This window comes from Mesoplodon mirus, assembly GCF_964341445.2.
Source record: "Mesoplodon mirus genome assembly, chromosome: 3".
NCBI lineage: Eukaryota > Metazoa > Chordata > Mammalia > Artiodactyla > Ziphiidae > Mesoplodon > Mesoplodon mirus.
In genome coordinates, this window is record NC_138978.1 from 7,536,526 (window position 1) to 7,556,118 (window position 19,593).

Consider the following 19,593-nt stretch of genomic DNA (forward strand, 5'->3'; position numbering starts at 1 on the left):
CGGCCGGGCGGGCGGGGGCTGCGGGTCCGAGAGCGGCGCGCGGCGGCCTGTTCCGGGGCGCGCACAGCCCGAGCAGCCGCGGCGGCAGCAGCAGCAGCAGAAGCAGCAGCGGGAGCAACCGCCTCAGCCTCCGCCTCCCGTTCAGTGAGTCACCGCGGCGGGGAGGGAGGGAGGCGCCAGGCCGCCGGGGGAGGGACCGGCGGAGGGGGCGGCATCTGGCTCCGCTCGGGCGGCGGAGGCGCGGCCACGGCAACGCCCCGGGGGGCCGGGCGCCGGGGGCGTGACCTGATGATGTGGTGGGCGTGGCCAGGAACACCCTGTGGCTCTCATTGGTTATATCGACCAGAGGGCGGGGATTCCAGTTGAGTTGGGGGGGCTGCGGAGGGCTCGGGCACGCTCATTGGGCTCCTCGGAAGGGGGCGGGACCAGTGACCCCGGGGCGGAGCCACGAGATAGGCAGGTGGAACCCGGTCGCGGGTAGTGGCTGAGCGGCTCTCAGAGCAAAGGGGTGGAGCGGGTCGGGGGTTGGCAGGGGAGGAGGGGCGGGGGCTCGGATGAGGAGGCGGCCTGAGGGCGGAGCCCGGGCTAAGGATGGACCCGGCGTTGCGGTAAGGCAACTCTGCCTGTCCCTAGCTGCTCCAGAAGCACAGTGATCCCGTAAAAATAATGGCCTCTCCCACGCACGGGTCTGTGTTTAAAAATGGGAGCAGCCAGATGGGGCGGAATCCTTGGTGAGACCGATTTACCCAGGACCCCTGAAAAATCTGAAATGGACGAGGTTGCAAAACATTTAGAGGCGTGGTCTTCCTGCGTCTTGGAGCTGGGAGTATTGCTACCTTTGAAGCAGTTAGGCCCACTCTTGAACTGGGGGCCTGTCTAACCTGGATCCACCGAGCCCAGAGAGCCCAGGGATGGTCCTCTGTGGGTTAAACTTAGAATACCGTTTGTATTGGTAGTGAGTGCATTTTTCTGGGGAGAAGGGTGCCCTTGACTAAAATGTTTCTATAGAAAGTCTGACTATGTCTGCTAATCTGGCTCTGTCTGGAGAGAGTATAGAGAGAAACAGCCCCTTTTAGGCAAAGTGAGAATTGCTCTGAACACCCACCTTCCCTTTTAAAGGGACGCGTGTCTTCAAGTGTGGTCTCACTTTCAACATTTAACTTAACAACTGCATGGGGTGACATCAACCACAGTTTAGAGGCCTTACTGCCCCGCTTTCCCCAGCCTTTTCACTCCTTTTCTGTCCCGTCCTCTTCCACTCCCCTCACTTTTCTTTCCCTTCCCTATGCAAGGATACAAGATACTTTTTTTTTTTTTACTGTATTTATATCCTCCAATGTCCATATTGCTCTTTTGATTTAATAACTGTTTTTAGTTACAATTGAGGAATACTTTAATTTTATCAAAAGTCATGAGATTATGAACTTTTAAAGGCCAGAAATAGATTTTAATGATGTCTGTATCTCCCATCAGCTTCCAGACTACCATGCCCATAACAAGAGCTCAAGCAATATTTCCCAATACAGTTACTAGCTTGTCTCTCAAGTTTTCTACCGCATACCAATACAACAAACTTACATATTCAAGTTATTTTCATGTAAGTATTGATGTTTAAACAATGAATTGGGACTTCCCTGGTGGCAGAGTGGTTGGGACTCCAAGCTCCCAGTGCAGGGGGCCAGAGGTTCCATCCCTGGTCGGGGAGCTAGATCCCACACGCATGCCGCAACTAAAAGTTCGCATGCCACAGCTAGGGAGCCGGAAAGCCGCAACTAAGGCGCCTGCCTGCCACAACTAAGACTCAGTGCAACCAAAATAAATAAATAAATATTTTTTAAAATAATAAACAAATGAATTAAGGGACTTCCCTGGTGGTCCAGTGGTTAAGACTCCACGCTTTCATTGCAGGGGGCACGGGTTTGATCCCTGGTTGGGGAACTGAGACCAGGGAACTGAGATTCCCACATGCGAGGAGGGAAAAAAGAAAGGTATATGCTTAAGGATAAATGTGGGAAAGGAATGCACAAAATGACAAGGTGTCAGTGTGAAATAGTGGATGCTTTTCCTTTTTTCAAAATTTTCATAAATATATTGTTTCTATAGTTCAAAATTACAATACGTTCATCAACATAGCCGGGCCCTTAACTACCCCATCAGCTCAGAGTTGGAAAATTCTGCATTTCTAGATAGCAGTATTACTGCAGGATTAACACAGGATGAAACACTGAAGGCTTAGGAGGCAGGAAACATCTGTTAGTTCTGACAGCCCAGCACTGCCTCTGCCCTTTGGGGAACTGCTCCTCCCCACCGTCTACCCACCAGAGGCGCTGATGAGGTTACCAACTATAGTATTCTACCCTTTCCCCTCAACAAAAAAAAAGCAAACAGGGGAGACATGAACCCAAGCTTGATCAATTTAAGTGCTGCGTTCTCTTGACCATTGGCTAAGAAGAGGATGTGACTTGAGCGGAGCCAATTGGAGTCCTTCTCTGAAACTTTCTGAATTGGAAATGAAGGGAAGCTCTTTCTTTCCTGTTGGATCAAGAGCTGTAAGGATGTGACCTCAAAAATGTTAGCATCATCCTCCACCCATCCCATGGAAAATTCTGAAGGAATGAGGCAACATTAGTAGACAGACACAGAGACCAAGATTTGGAGGGAAGGAAAGTGAAAGGGAGAGAACCTATCATGGTGTGTTCCATGGTTTCAGTAGACCTTGCACCAGGTTCTGCACAAACCATCTCACACTTAATAGGTCCCCAAATCTGCCTTTCCTCTGTCAACAGCTGGCACCACTCCACCAAGTTGCTTATACCAGAAACTTAAAAGAGTATCCTTGACACCACGCTCTCCTTTATCCGTCACGTTCAGTCCATGTTGTTTCCACCCTCAGACCATACCCTGAATCTCCCCACTTCCCACCCTCTCCACTATTCTGCTCCAGTTTAACCCATCATCAGCCCTCACCATGACTCCAGCACTAACTCCCAAGTGTGCTCTCATTCAGGCTTTCCCTACCACGGTCAATCCATTGCCCACACAGCAGCTAGAGGGATCTTCTTAAAATGTACTGATCTTGTCACACCTCTGTTATTCAACGACTTCTCTTTGTTTTCCTGATGAAGTTCAGAATCTTTAGCATGGCTACAAGGCCTTGCATGATCTGGCTCCAGCCTGACCTTGAACTACCTTTGCCAACTGAGCTTCCACCACACACAGGCCCTCTCCCTATTCCTTGATCGCAGGATACTTCTTTGTGCCTTGGTACATATGAGTACCATTTCTCTTCCTTTTACTGAAGTGTAGTTGATTTACAATGTTGTGTTAGTTTCTGGTGTACAGCACAATGATTCAGTTTAACATATATATACATATTCTTTTTCATATTCTTTTCTTTTATGGTTTATTACGGCATACTGAGTATAGTTCCCTGTGCTATACAGTAGGACCTTGTTGTTTGTCTATTTTATATATAGTAGTTTGTATCTGCTAATCCCAAACTCAAGGAGACTTTTCTTTTTTATTTTATTTATTTATTTTTTTGCGTTACGTGGGCCTCTCACTGTTGTGGCCTCTCCCGTTGCGGAGCACAGGCTCCGGACGCGCCGGCTCAGCGGCCATGGCTCACGGGCCCAGCCGCTCCGCGGCATGTGGGATCTTCCCGGACCAGGGCACGAACCTGTGTCCCCGGCATCGGCAGGCGGACACTCAACCACTGCGCCACCAGGGAAGCCCAAGGAGACTTTTCTTTACCTATGCTAGGCCAGCCCCAGTCCCAACATGGCCATAAATTCCAGGAGGGCAAGGAGGTCACTGTGAACCACTTCCGCCTAGCATAGTAGCTGGCAGTGTAGATGCTCAACAAATACTGCATGAATAAATAAATGTGCAAAGTCTGAACCAGGACTTTCCCTCCCATTGATAGCCACTCCTATTTCCCCATCTCCACCCGCACCTCCAATGCTACCAACCCTCTTTTCATGCTTCACTCAATAAATTTAGGATTCTACATTTTACCCTTTCAGCTTTGGGGAGGGCCTCTCTGTGCTCCCAGACATATATGTATCTTTAAATAGTTGCTTTCTGGAGGAAAAAAAATCTCTATCCTCTGTATCAAAGGGATAACTCTAACAGTAAAATATTCAGGCCAAGTATGAAACAACAGTGGAGCCACAGCAGGCTGCAGGGAAGGAAAGCTATTTTGAAGTAGTTATGGCAACAGTGGTCCTCAAATTTAACCTATAAGAGGGCCTCGTGCCTACAAGTTGAGCAGGTACAAGGTGAGAATGGGAGAGAAAGGAAAAGACTCTGTACTGAATAAAGAAGAGGTTTTTTTTTTTAGTAAAGAAAATAAGAACCAATTCTTTTTGTGTTTTGAAAACCAAATTTTAAACAGTAATAACTTTCAATCATATAGAAAGTTCGAAAAATTGTCTTTTGCATTGGTCCCTATGTTTGTCATCCTGTTTACATGTGATACAACTCTAACTTCTCTGAGGATAGACAGTGAGTGACACAGAAGCTAAGCGCGCAGCAGACAAAGCATGCCGCGGTCGTGTGCCATTCTCCTCTTTCACCTTGGCAAGTGACTTGTCACTTAAGTTTACTTTGGAGATAGTAAGGAATTATTCAACACAGTGATGAAAGCATTTTGTAGAGCAGTGGATATACATATTTTGTGTCATGAGTGGGGTATGTGCAGCTTTGAACATCTGGCTCGCCGCCAACCTGTCCCTAGAGTGTTGGTTTCTGCAGCATCTGATACGTACATGCTCCCTACATCACAGAACCTTGTTTGTACTGTGCTTGGGAACAATATAAAGAAATAATTATTCATTTCTTTTGCTGAGTGTTTTGACAGACCAACATGTCTTTTTTTTTTTTTAATTTATTTTTGGCTGCGTTGGGTCTTCATTGCTGTGTGCAGGCTTTCTCTAGTTGCAGCGAGCGGGGGCTACTCTTCATTGCAGTGCGCGGGCTTCTCATTGTGGTGGCTTGTCTTATTGCGGAGCACAGGCTCTAGGTGCGTGGGCTTCAGGAGTTGTGGCTCGCAGGCTCTAGAGCGCAGGCTCAGTAGTTGTGGTGCACGGGTTTAGTTGTTCCGCAGCATGTGGGATCTTCCCAGACCAGGGCTCGAACCCCGTGTCCCCTGCCTTGGCAGGCGGATTCTTAACCACTGTGCCACCAGGGAAGCCCGACCAACATGCCTAATAAGTGTACTTTGTGAGCCTCAAATGTTCAGCCTCAAACCAACATAAGGCCTCAATTTGGATCCAAAGATTCAGCCTATTAGTCTTTAAGCACAGTAGTCTGTTTATCACCTTTTTTTTTCCGGCTGGTTATCATCTAATTAAGCATAAAAAATTACCATCCCTAAAAGCAAAGAACCTCTACTCGCTGGGAATAAATGACAACAGCTATCTTTCCCGCCTGCACAAACCAATGCATTTCATATCTGTAGATATGGAAATGTTACCAGTGTATTTAGGTGAGACTGAAAAGACCACTCCTGACAAGCAATTCCTTCCTCACCCTACTGATGGACAGACTGCCCACCAGCTTACTGTTGCTAACTAGTAGTGGGGCCTGTTATTAAATATTTGTAGCTTTGCTCCTACCCTTCACTGTTCTAAGAGTAGAAATTTTCAAACCTACCTGAGAGTATAAACCCTCCTGTTCCACATTTATATGTTTATTAGCTATTTGCTATTTGTAAGACCGAGGTCAGGCTTTGCAGTAATGTGACAGACACTTAGAGTCTGCATTTTGGTCCAGCAGAGGTTGGTCAATCTAAATGAACTTTGTGGCTTTGTTTTCTGCACACACTGCTCCCCTCACTTTCTTCATTACTGCTCTTCTAGGAAATTACTTCCCATCAGCAGTACTTGCCCCCAGCTGGTTGTGAATCAGATGGGGCTCTTTTTTTATAGTTAATAAACACTAAAGGCTGAGGGCAGCAAATCTACACCCTGGTGCCAGCTAATGAAGAGCCTCACATGAAAGCGTACGCAAAGGGGGCAGGCATAGTGCAAATGTCCTGGGATCCCAGATTATCCACTCTTCTCCCACACGCTGCATAACAGACACTAATGATTATTAATTATTTAAGCAAAGAACATGAGAGCCCACACAGGCGGCAAAAGGAAAATAAAAGAAGCTGCACTCTAGAATCCTCTGTTGAAATCATTTTAATTCGCACAAGTTATAGAGCCAAGGGAAATAGACCAAGATACTTAACAGCTAAAGAATTTTTTAAAATCCTCTACCACTTTTTTCCCTTAAAAAGAAAAAAGGCAACTTAGGCTACATTTGTATACATTGCTGAAAAACTGGAATATGAAAATGAAATGGCTTCCACAGGCTGCCCTCTGTGACGGCAAGTGCAGGCCAGGGAGTGACAGGACGAGGCTCAGCCAGGTCTTCGTAGGCTCCAGTGAACCCTGAGGTTGTGACTCCCAAGTCTCCCCTCGAGATGCATCTTTCTTGCTCATACACACTAAGGGCACTGGAAGTCTAATGCTTGAAGCTCCATCCACCTTGATTTTCTTTTCTTTGTGCTTTGTACTAAAACCTTCGTGAGATTTTCACTTCAAATTACAAACGTCGTATCATTCCTGGTAGGTTTTACTTTTTCTTTGTATATATCAGGATACCTCGAACGGTTTCTTCCTGTTACGTAAGCTGTGACACTATTTTAAAAAGTTAAGAGCTCAAAAAAGGCACAGTTTGATCTTACTTTTAAATTCTTGGACCATCTCCACTTGTTTGAAACTAATTGGCAGTTCTACAGTGCAACCTTTCCAAATTGTCAATCCCCTGGCAGCTAATGACATTTCCTCTTACAATTGGAGTTTTCATTTCTAATTCAATAACATTTAGAGATCTAACGCTCATTATTACTGTAACTAACCTGGCTCTGTGACTAACAAGAGACTGTGTTTTCTTTGCAGGTGTCTTTTTCTGACCTTGTTCCAATATTCACACTACCTTCCTCTAAGTTCTTAGGGGACCTTTCACTTGAACTGATTCAGAACTTCATCAACGTTTCACACGTGAACTATTATGTATCCCCTGGCTTTTGTTCAAGCATAGTCTCTTTAGCCAGTCGCATGTCATTGTGTAAGGCAGGGGATAAAGCCGCAAATCAGACACATACTGTCCTTGCCCTCGTGATGGATAAGACATACACCAATGAATTATACACCTGAATAATTCATTGCAATTATAGTTAAGTGCTAAAAGCTGAAACACAATGGGCTCTGAGACCATATAATTGGGAACCTAACCTTGCATTAGGGTCAGGGAGAGTTTCCCTGGGAAAATAATATAAAAGCTCACACTTGAGGTATAAGTAGAAGTTAACTAAGCAAAGAGTGGGGAGAAGAGGATAGCACACAGTGGGACCGGCCCATAAAAAGGCCACAAGGAAGAAAGGGAGGATGGTGAGATCAAACTACTGAGAGAGAAGGCCGGCTGGCTAGAGTGCAGAGTGATGGGGAAAGAGGTCAGGCCCCTATCATACAGGACTTCATAGGTCATGCTAAGCATTCAGTATTTATCCCCCAAAGTAATGAGAACCACCAAAAGGTTTAAACAAGGACATGACATCGTTGGATGTGTACTTAAATAGGTGACTATGGCTTTTGCAAGGAGAATGGACTAAAGTGGGATAAGAATGGCGTATCAGCAAGTGATTGCTGCATAAAAAAAACCACCTCGAAACTCAGTGGCTTAACAAGCATTTGTGGTTTTTGTTCAGGGGTCTGCAAATTGCCTGGTGTGGGTATACTTCAGGCTGTGGGCCGACTGTGACTCTGTTGGGTTAGGCCGGGATCAACAGGGTTTAGCTGTAGATTGGGATTAAGTCTGCTCCACGTGTCCTCATTCTCCTTGAACCAGAGGCCACAAAGGGCACATTCCTCTTATGATGAATGGCAGAAGAGCAAGAGCACCAAGACCAACTGGGGAAGCACACTGAAGACCTCTCCAGGAATCATATCCATAAACATCCCATTTGTCAAATGCAGTCTAATTGCCAGGCCCAAAACAGCGGGATAAGGAAGTATATTCCACCTCAAGGGAGGAAGGTCTGAATAAATAATTGTTGGGTAATACTCCAATATATCAAAGCAGCTATCATCAAGGCATTTTCCATTCTTGATGGAGAATAAATACATGGTAGTCTGTTGCTTTCTTCGTCCTAATCCACCTTGCTTTAGCCCCCAAACAATTGCTTTAATTTTCCCAAAGCCTTTACCGGATAGAATATAGAACTGTATACTATTATCAGCTTAGACTTATCAGCTTAGAATGGCACAGTAGGCATTCAATTTATGACGGATGAGTCTGGCACAGTGCTAAGTACTCATCAATGTTTAGATTTAATTTATTGTTTTGGGGGGTGGGGGGTTTTTGCATTTATTTTTCTTTTCTTTTTTAAAAAATTTATTATTTGGGATGAAAACAAATCTGTTTTCCCCCCCGAAGTCCTGATTTATCTCACATTCTTGGGCTTAGCTTTAACTGGGATTCATTCTTTTCTTCCATTCTTGCAGTTAGGAATGCATTCACAGCCATAGTCCTGGGTCTTTAATAAGAAGCTAGTCTTGCTGTGGACATCAATATTTTTGGTGGGGTGTGAGGCTGAGGGGAGAGTTCATGTAACTTGGAAGCAGCCCTGGGGAGTGAAACTGAACTATTTTTAGCTGAATTCGAGTGGAGGCAATGCACTTGAAGAATCCAAAGGCTTTAGCAATATCTTAGATTGACTTTAATGAGTAGTTAGACTAAAATAGCTACAGGCTCCAGGGGGCAGACCAAATCTATTGAGAACCTCTCCTGGGAGATAAAAAGGCGCTCATATAGCTCACATCATGAAGTAGTGTCAGCCTCTTCCATGCCCCCAGCAGGATGCTCAGCATGGGAGCATTTCTGCTCATCTTACTAATTGGTGGCTAAGTACAGACAGAACAGAAAGGGACACTTATTTTACTAATAAGTAGAAAAGCTTTCTCAGGAAAGCAGAAGACATGCTCACAGAGAAGAGGAGGCAGGGAGTCCTTAAGCAAGCATACAGGTGACACTTGTGACTTTAAAACAACTTTGAGCAGGCAATTTCCATTTAATTTCTTTTCAGAGAAGATGTATAGAAACAGCATGCTAAAGGGGCTGCAGTGTCTGGAAAAGATAAAGGGACTAGTTTTAATTTGCCTTCCATTTCTGCTGCTAATGACACCCTGCTGAGACAGACTATAATATTAACACACAAATTCCCACAAACCCAATAACATCCTTTCACTAGGATGTCTTGGGTTATTATAAGATCTCTTTAGCACAAGTTATGTCATTAAAGGAAATTTAAAAGTAAATTAATCTCACATCCAGGAAATGAAAAGACAGGAGAAACAGAATTGTAGGCTTTTCCCCACATTAGGTACTCCTAGTTAATATATTTTATGATCTTAATTTCCTGTTATTTCAAATATCTAGATATGAACACAAGCTTCCCTTTGTCAAACCAAACACAATGCCTCCATTTTATTTAGTATTCTTAAAATGTATATTTTAAGATTTTAAATATTTTAATGAAAGTGGCATTATTTAATTTTATACAGTTCCTTACACTGTAGTTTCAAAGCCATTTAACCATTTAATAACTATTCTTCACAAAATATCTACATGAATATTTGGAAGGTGACTTGACAAAATGAGACCAAAATTAAGTATAAAAGAGTGACACAATTAGGATTAGAAATGTAGTGACAGGGTTCAGGGGACACACCACCCCACGATATGGCACCTTGGCATATTGACTATTTTAAGCTGATGGAACTTGAGAAATGGCATGAGTAGTAAGAACTTTTGACCTTCCCTTGAAGCAGGTCATAAAACCCTCATGTGAGAGGTGCCCTGTCCAATATCTGGAAGGAAGGAACATCTTTACCTTCAAAGAAGAGACAGAGAGGAATGGGAACAAACAGATCTGGCTAAGTTTCCCTCAGTTTCTTACACTTAGCTCACCTTTGTTCTATCTCATTTTCCCACAACTTTCCACCCTTCATCAAATCTAGCATACAAGCACTCAGATTTAACAGTTTCTCTGGGTCTTCATTTCCTTATGAAGGTTCCCATGTCACATAACACTTACAGTAAATAAATGTGTGTGCTTTTCTCTTGTTAATCTGCCTCTGTTATAGGGGTCCCAGTTAAGAACGCAAAAAGAGGAAAGATATCTTTCCTCCCCTACAGGAGTATTCCCACTTTCTTTCCATTTAATATTCTCCAAAATGACTTAATAATATAAACACAGATGACTCTTGAACAACACGGGTTTGCATGTGTGGGTCAATTTATACCTACCCAGATTTCTTTCACTAAATACATACCACAGTACTACACAACCTGTGGTTGTTTGGATCCACGGATGTGGAACCGCAGATACCGAGGGCTGTCAAATTGTACATGGATTTTCAACTGCGCAGAGGGTGGGCACCCCCAACCCCCGTGTTGTTCAAGGGTCAAGTGTATTTTAGTGAGATATGCATTTTACAATATTGATTTTATTGATTTTTTATTTTTTTGCCACTTTGCGTGGCTTGAAGGATCTTAGTTCCCCGACCAGAGATTGAACCCAGACCCACAGCAGTGAAAGTGCCAAGTCCTAACCAATGGACTGCCAGGGAATTTCCTACAAGATTGATTTTAAAATGAGGTAAAAAATTATAGACGAAAGAGATCATTTAGATCAAATTGTACAGATCAGAATTATTTCCAAGTGTACTCTTCCTTATAATATGTGAATACACATCTGAAATAATGTTTCTAAGGATCCAGCTAACTATGATGGAGTGACAGATTTGGAAAGAGGGGTAGGTCTATTTAAAACACAATTTTATCATTGTGAAATAAACCTCTTGGTGATGCAGCCAGATATCTAAACTTCCATTAACCATATAAACACTTAAAAGAGTCTTATTTTTTTAATAAAAGGACTCTATTCAATATCCATTTTAGAAAATTTAACCAAAAAGAGCCAAGTAATGTGTCGGGCGTATCTCAGCACTCAATAAATGCCTGATGAAAGAATAAATGACATCACAATCAGAAGAGGTAGCAGATAGAAGCTTTCCTTGCTTCCACATAGTAATTGTTGTTAAGATTTTCTAAAATCCATTCTCTTCACTTTCAAGACCTAATCCCCACCAGAGAAAGTACATTTTGAGTTTTTCAAAGTAAAAGGGTCTAGTGTACACAATTTGTCCAGTGCGTTCATTGTAACAAAATTAACCTGGCACAATCAACCTCCCTCTCTGGCAAGAGCAGCACCGTGGGAGGTCGTAAGAGTACTGTGGGAGCAGTCAGGTTCCCAGAAGAGAGGCACACACATGAATGAGCACACTCACATCCCTCATTTCTGCTCCAGGCCCACAAGTTAAAGACAGAGTTCACATTTTCCTTCCTGAGAATGGAAAGTAGATTTAGGTATGTCTCACGTACTCTTTTATTTGGACTCTTGCTCCTGGTATTTTCTTGCAGAGGAATAAACCACTCATAGTTCTGGAAGACAGGATGAAAAGAAATGCCACGAGGCTGAGGCTAAGGGGCTGAGATTTTGCCTGTTTGCTTGAAAATTACAAATGCTCCTCTCCTGAGTAAATATGAAACAAAATATTTAAATAAATGAGTATAAGCTCAGAGGTCTTGTTTGTTTTGGTGGTTCAAACGCAATGGAAGTTTATTTCTTGCTTCTATGAGTTTAAAGTGGACTCTCCTGATTGGTGGGTGACTCTCTTCCAAGCATTGATATAGGGTGCCAGATTTATTGCCTCCTACAGGCTGCTAACTTTTTTTATAACTTTATTTATTTTTATTGAAGTATAGTTGATTTACAAGCTCAGAGCTTTAAAAACCAAACCTAAGGTATAATTTACCAAGACCTAGAACAAACTTGATGTAAAACTTGAGGTGCTAACAAAGTTAAAAAAAAATTTTTTTAAGGGACTTCCATGGTGGTCCAGTGGTTAGGACTCGGCACTTCCACCGCAGTGGGGAACGGGTTTGATCCCTGGACAGGGAACTAAGATCCTGCATGCCGAGTGGCATGGCCGAAAAAAAAAAATTTTTTTTTAAGATGAATAAACACATTTTCTAAGAACATGGTTAACCATAGGATTAAGACAATCACAACCTAATCCAGGCCAAATATTTACTTTTACCTAAATTACCTATTTTTTAAATTATCATCGAGGGTCACTGCCTCAGTTTTCAACTTGGCCTGGTTTACGAGTATTGCAGGAGTAAGGCCAGGCCTAAAAGAATCAGGTTTTCATACAAGCCAAAAAAATCATTGAACTCTTCTTATATATATGACAATTTAGCAGCAACAAAAAAATAGTACTTGAACTACTTAAGACATTTTAGAATGAACAGACATAATTACGATAACTTAAACTCTTAAACCATGTATTGAAATTATGAATGAAACACAAAATCAGAGGTTCTTGTGGGAAGGCTTCAGAAGTTCAGTCACAGTTGCCAGAAGCTGAGGGCAGAGGACCTGTGACTGATGCATAATCTTAGAAAGGACTCTTACTAGCATTATCTTCCTCCTTTTGTTTTTTAATTAATTAATTTTTGGCTGTGTTGGGTCTCCGTTGCTGCGCACAGGCTTTCTCTAGTTGCAGCAAGCAGGGGCTACTCTTCTTTGTGGTGTGCGGGCTTCCCATTGCAGTGGCTTCTCTTGTTGCAGAGCACAGGCTCTAAGCGCATGGGCTTCAGTAGTTGTGTCAGGCGGGCTCAGTAGTTGTGGCTCGTGGGCTCTAGAGCGCAGGCTCAGCAGTTGTGGCGCACGGGCTTAGTTGCTCCGCATGTGGGATCTTCCTGGACCAGGGCTCAAACCCATGTCCCCTGCATTGACAGGTGGATTCTTAACCACTGTGCCACTAGGGAAGTCCCTGTCTTCCTCTTTCTTAACTCAAAAGAAAATTGGTGGCTCTCCTTGACCTCCTTTATAGAAAATATTTTTTACTTGTTTATTTTTAATTGTAGTCCACTGTCTGAGGCTGTAAGGAATGTGATGCTCTCAGAGGAAAACAACCAAGCATGAGGAAGCTACCAACTGACAGCCTCAAACCGCTCAACTTTCCTGGTCCTCTGCTTGGAACAGCATGGACTTTGCATTGTAAGCTCTTAAGAATGTCACTAACCCCTTGTGTTTGAGGCCCTTTCAGCATTACAGTCTTTCCACCTTGCTATTAGTGTGAGCAGGGAGAGGGGCTTTCAAAAAGAAAATGAGTGAGGATGTCAAAAGGCCATATTCTAGGGTGATATCTAGTAGAGCCATATTTCTAACCTGCTTTTTGCAACTTAATGAAAATATAAAGTACTAGTTTCCCCAGTTTCTAAATCTTTTCAATTCCAGGGCCACACAGACTGGAAGCAATTACAGCTTGTTCACGGGGGTCTGTGGGAGTGCTGACAGTTTTAATTTACATATTAATGCTGAAAAACAATTTGAGAGGCAAAGAAGAGTGTTCTTTGGTCTTAGTAATGAAAAGACAAGAAAAAAAAGTGGTCAGGAAAGTGATTGAAAAGCTCTAGGCAAAATGGTCTGGGTTTATTTTTTCTGTAATAATTTCAAACTATCCACCGGTCACTGTAATAAGATACTATTCCAATGGTGGATTTGCACAGTCTTTTATTTTGCCTAAGATGACCATTCTTTGGCTGAGTGTCTTCAATAAAAGGCCTATCGACCAAAGTTAACAACCCATCTGTCCCAACTCCAACTCGTTCCTGGGAACAACTCATTCTATTGCTTGATTTCTTCCTCTACCTAACTTAACACTCACAGGATAAAAACAAAGCAAAATACTGAAAGAGAAATTGTTTTAAATTATTAGATTTCATTAAACAGCCAGGTTGGACACTTGATCATTGGAATTTATTTCTGCGGCAACCCCAGTTCTTTGAAAAATGCAGGAATCTTTCCATTAAAATATTAGCTTGACCCAAGGATGTCAAAAAGCTGCCTTAGCATTAGTTATTGCAGTTTGAGACCTCCCAAGACATCTAAAAAACTAGAACATTAAATATAGCAAAATATGAACATAAACATAGTTTACAAGTCATTTAATAACTATAGTTGTATAGACTTCTCAAATTATTTTTCTAAATTACCAAATTTGTGAAAAATATATCATATTATGGCCCTTGAAAAAACTATTAAATGGTGGATTAACCCCAATGTAAAGCTTTCTACATTAAGAAAGAGAGGGGAATGCACAGTAATCCTATGTAGTAGTTAGCTCCTATGATCCCCACTGAACAGATGAGGAAAATGAGGCTCAAAAATACTGTCACAAAAAAAAATATATATATATATACATATATATATATATATATAGTCACCTACCAAAGGTCACACGGCCATGACTGACAGTGTCTTGCTAGGCACTGCAAACTTGGTCACTTTGAAATGAAGGTTAATTTTAAATTAAGTACTAGTCATCACTTACAAAATGAATATATTAATGTGATTAATGACAAAATATTTCACTGAGGTTAGTCTTACAGAAAGTTTAAGGGAAACCAAAGTTAAGGACTCCAGATTCATTTAGGCCTCTTTCAAATATAAAATATTCCTAATTTTCCTTGTCTTACTACTACTGGAAGGGAATCTTGCTATGAATTAAAACAAAACAAAACAAAACCCAAACAGCAATTCTGTTCCTAGGTATATACCCAAAAGAATTGAAAAGGGATATTTAAACAAATACTTAGGCACAAACGTTCATAAGGGCAACACTATTCACAATAGCCAAAAAGTGGAAAAACACCAAATGTTCATCAAGAGATAAATGGATAAACACAAAGTGGTATCCATGCAAGGGAATATTTTCAGCCATTAAAACGAACGAAGTACTAATACACACTACAATGTGGATTAAACTAAAAAATATTACGCTGAGTGAAAGAAGCCAGACACAAGAGGTCACATACTATATGATTCCATTTATACGAAATGTCCTGAATAGGTAAATCCATAGAGACAGAGAGCAGAGAGCAGATTAGTGGTCGCTAGAGGACTGGAAGGAGGAGGGAATGACTGCTTAGTAAGTATGGGGTATTCTTTGCGGGGGATGAAAATGTTTTGCAACTAGATAATGGTGGTCATTGCACAACACTGTGAATGTACTGAATGCCACTGAATTGCACACTTTAAAATGATGAGTTTTAAATGGCCATGTGAATTTCACTTTGGTTAAAAAAAACACACAGAATAATGAAATAATGGTGATTGACCATAAAGCCCTAGATGAATAACAGGTAATTTGCTTTTTCTTAGTTTGTCACAATTTAATGAGTTTGTGACCATCATAAACCAATATATAAAAAATTACCCATTACAAGTTCCAAATAAGGCATTAATGTAGCTGAGGTCCCCTCATTCGTCCAGTTGGCAGAGCACCTAGTAGAGGTTATGGTACACAAGAAGCTTTAAAAATGTTTTTAATTGGTATGAAGTCTAAAGAAAAAGAATACTAAGAAAAATGTGAAAGAATATAAAGTGGCCAGAGCCTAGGAAATAAGCTGACGTACATGCATATGGGGAAAATCTATATATCTGAGTGTGCAGAGAGATGTAAACACTCAGGAGAGAAACTGACTTCTTCTCATAACTTATTTTGCGTTTCTCCCAAAACTGAAGAGTAAATAGTAGTTTACAGTCACCACCCTCTGGGTTTCAGCAAAGAGGTCACACACAGGGAGGGCCTCGAGCTGCCACTTCCAATTGCTTCCCTGGTGAAACAACGCAGGAGGTTAAGTTACTTCAGGAGACTCTCAACAGGGCTCCCATTGTTCCAAGCTCAAAACTCAGAGATACAATGGGCACCATTCATACTGAGAGCTTACGGGCTGGGGAATGGTCACTCAGTGACAACTTTTTTGGGGACACTGAATTTTCATAAATACGGACTTGCACCGATATGTGTGAATTATTTTTTTTAAAGCAGCACAAAATAAAGAAATAAAACTCAGTGGACATTAAACTGACAGGACACCCAAGTCTTATCCCCAGCTCTGTCTCTAATGTGACTTTAAGAAAGTCACTTGCTCTTGCTGAGCCTTACTTTCCTTGTTTGTAAAATGAAAAGGATTTTAAGATCACTTAGAACTCTAAAGTTCTGTGAACACATATGAGGTCTGTTGATGTTGCTACATTATTTACTCCAACAAGTGGGGATAATCATGAGCAGAAAAGAATCATCAGTTCACATCTTTTCATTTACTACCAGCACTTAAAAACAAGGAGGCTCAATAAAGACAGGCAGAGACACTATTTTGTTTTCTCTTAAACAGACAAACCATAATGAATAAGGTCCAGTGAGCCCCTCCATCCCAACAAGTCCAGGGTCACGGAAGTGGGTATCCCTACATAAAGCACAATGATGAAGGGCATAAACAAAAGCCTTAAGTATGTTTTTCTGTCACCTTTTCTTAGGTTATTAATACATTTCATGAATCTCTTGACTTCTTTGCCATGACTCAAAATCCCCGGAAGAAAAATGTCATTTACAACAAGAATGCGATCAATGTCCTAAGTTTTCACACCGCGTCATTTTTTTGTTTTTTCAACCTCAAAACTTGCCAAAGCAAGAACTTTGTCGCCAGAGCCTAAGAAGAAAGACACATAATAAACAGAAATGTCATTTCAAATGCATTTATAGTTCCAGGTAAAGAGAGGAAAATCTATCACATAGATGATAAAACAGAAAATGAAACGAGTTTTTATTATCAGCACATTATCCCTGACCCTCCCCACTGCCATGACAATTTCCTTCCCTGCACAAACAACTCAGCCACATAGGGCAATTTACTGGTTACAAATACTTACTTTAATTCAGGTATGAAATAGAACATGTAACATTTTAGTTTACTTTTATATTTACATTTAGCTGACAAATATTTTTAAAGCATTAGGCTATATTAATTTGATTATTTTTAATTAAATAGTATTGGAAAATAAACCCATTAAAAAGAGGTTTATAAAGAAAACAATTCTGGTTTCACCTCTAAACTCAAGAAAAGGCCATCATTTTATCTCACCCATGCCATCTGTCAATCTAGAGCAGTAATTCATGTCCAGCTTTCAGAAATACGAGGGTACTCACCAAGGTCTGTAGAGACTTTCTCAAACTGGCTGAGTATAGCACCTGCGTTTGCTGACAAGAAGGCCTCGTCATCTGCAGTCAGCTAAACAAACAGAACAAAGCCCAGAGGACTGAGTTCAAATGTGAACAAAGTGGCTCTAGGAATCCCTGTTAAGAATGTCTTAGGACCACAAACTAAATCACAGATCAAGAAGTTCTATACCAAATACTTCACACTTTTTCTTTATACCTAATATATTAAATTAAATACAAGTACCTTCTCTCCAAGTTTCCTGAGAGCTGTTAGTATCTCCACTTTCTGCTGAGTATACAGGTCTCTTTCCAGCTTTCCTACCATGAGATCTCTATCCATCTGTAATAGATGAATGCAAAGCATATGGTATTTAAGTTAAAAGCATTCTTTGCATAAAATCAAGCTTTTCAGATGTACTTTTTTAAGAAAAGGTCCTCTACCAATTAATATTATAAAGAACTATAGAAACAACTCAAGGCAAACATGATAGAAATGTTATTACACAGTTCTAATAAATCTTGATACTAATCATAACCATTGTCTTAGTTATAAACTCTACTGAGGAATTAGTAGGTCAATAGCTTCTTTAAAGAGGAGCTATCCTCTAAGAACTCTATTTCATTAAACTGAAGTGTGGTCTAAAGGCCTGAATGAGACAACTGGTAACAGATCTCCTGGAACTTTGGTTAAATATCACCTCTACCACCAGAAACATTGATAGCATGTACTATGCTTTGGTACTATTCTATGTGCTTTACACATTTTACTCCATGTAAACCTCGTAACAACCAATAAGAGGTAGGGACTATCATCATTGCCTTTTTACAAATGGGGAAACAGGCACAAAAAGAGGTTGAAGAAGGACTTCCCTGGTGGTCCAGTAGTAAAGAATCTGCCTTCCAATGCAGGGGACCCGGGTTCGATCCCTGGTCGGGGAACTAAGATCCCACATACATCGTGGTGCGGCCAAAGAAAGAAAAAGGAAGAAGAAAAAAAAAAGAGGTTGAAGAAAATAACTCCCCCAACATCACATACGTCCACAGTAGAACAGGGGTACAAATCCAAACAGTTTGATCCAAATCCATGCTCTTAACCACTATGCTATTAAATTACCAATGGTTGCAAATAACTTATTAATGTCTTAACTATATTCAAGTCTATAAACAGACTTCCTCAAGTGTCAGGTTTATAAAGATGTTTGAAATTCTTAGATGGGAAAGGCCGCACATGCATAAAGCATGGCTGCTAATGAATGCTAGATGGGATTTCAATTCAGAGCTCCAGAAATAAATAGTAAAACTTTAAATGTGGAGTCGTAGCAGAAGCAGTCAGTAGCAATTTAAACTGCCATATGCTGGTTAAACCTCTACATTTGTTATCAACAACAACTGCTCAAAGGACTAATTTTGTCAGAAACCTAGTTGTGGGTTGTGGCTCCAAAGTCAACTGACCAGTTTTTTGAAATAGACTATTTTTTAGAGCAGTTTTAGGTTCACAGTAAATTGAGCAAATGGTACAGAGATTCCTCATACACCCCTTGTCCTCACTCATGCATAGTATCTCCATTATAAACATCCCCACCAGAGTGGTACATTTGTTCCAACTGATGAACCTACACTGACACATCATTATCACCCAAAGTCCATACTTTACATTAGGGTTCACTCTTTTTTTAAAAAAATTCAATTTAATTAATTTATTTTTTAAATTTATTTATTTATTTATTTGGCTCCGCCAGGTCTTTGTTGCGGCCTGTGGGCTCTTTTAGTTGCGGCACGCAGGATCTAGTTTCCTGATCAGGGATCGAACCCGGGCCCCCTGCACTGGGAGCGCAGAGTACTAACCACTGGACCGCCAGGGAAGGCCCTAGGGTTCACTCTTGGTGTTGTACATTTTCAAATGACCAATTTTTAAACTTTAGAATAACATAATGAGCAAATTCTTGGGCTGAGAAAAGAAATACATACAGGGACTGGATCAATTTAAAGAAACTTTACCTCTGCTAACCTTGTCCGAAGCTGACCAGGTTGTTTCTTTGCAAACAATCTGATGACCTCTGGGGTTTTAAAGGCCTGGCTGATAGCTGCCTGGATAGCCTAGAAATACAAGAAGGTGAAAACTAACCAAAATAGTCCAACAAATCAGATATTACAATATTTGATTGTCTTCAATTCTTAATAGGTCTTCTTTGTTCATCAAACAGTATTACAACTTTAGTATCCATTTGCTATTTCTTTCTTTCTTTTTTTTTTTTCTTTCTTGTGGTACGCGGGCCTCTCACTGCTGTGGCCTCTCCCGTTGCAGAGCACAGGCTCCAGATGCGCAGGCTCAGTGGCCATGGCTCACGGGCCTAGCCACTCTGCGGCATGTGGGATCCTCCCAGACCGGGGTACGATCCTGTGTCCC

The 19,593-nt window shown here is 41.4% G+C and overlaps 1 protein-coding gene across 3 annotated transcripts in view; it reads right to left on the minus strand.

Moving 5' to 3' along the window:
• Positions 1–19,593, minus strand: part of LZIC (leucine zipper and CTNNBIP1 domain containing) — a gene marked incomplete at its 3' end in the record, with an annotated part of 47,541 nt that overhangs the window by 23,206 nt on the left and 4,742 nt on the right. Inside the window, exons 4-7 of one of the 3 annotated variants that reach the window (XM_082613025.1) lie at positions 19,185–19,283; positions 17,431–17,526; positions 17,175–17,256; positions 8,658–11,556 (exon numbers count right to left, since the gene is read on the minus strand). In XM_082613025.1, the coding sequence (XP_082469151.1) occupies positions 11,549–11,556; positions 17,175–17,256; positions 17,431–17,526; positions 19,185–19,283 (285 nt within the window). Of the gene's footprint in view, positions 1–8,657; positions 16,678–17,174; positions 17,257–17,430; positions 17,527–19,184; positions 19,284–19,593 lie in introns of those variants that run through there. The other 2 variants (XM_082613023.1, XM_082613024.1) reach the window with 2 other exon arrangements.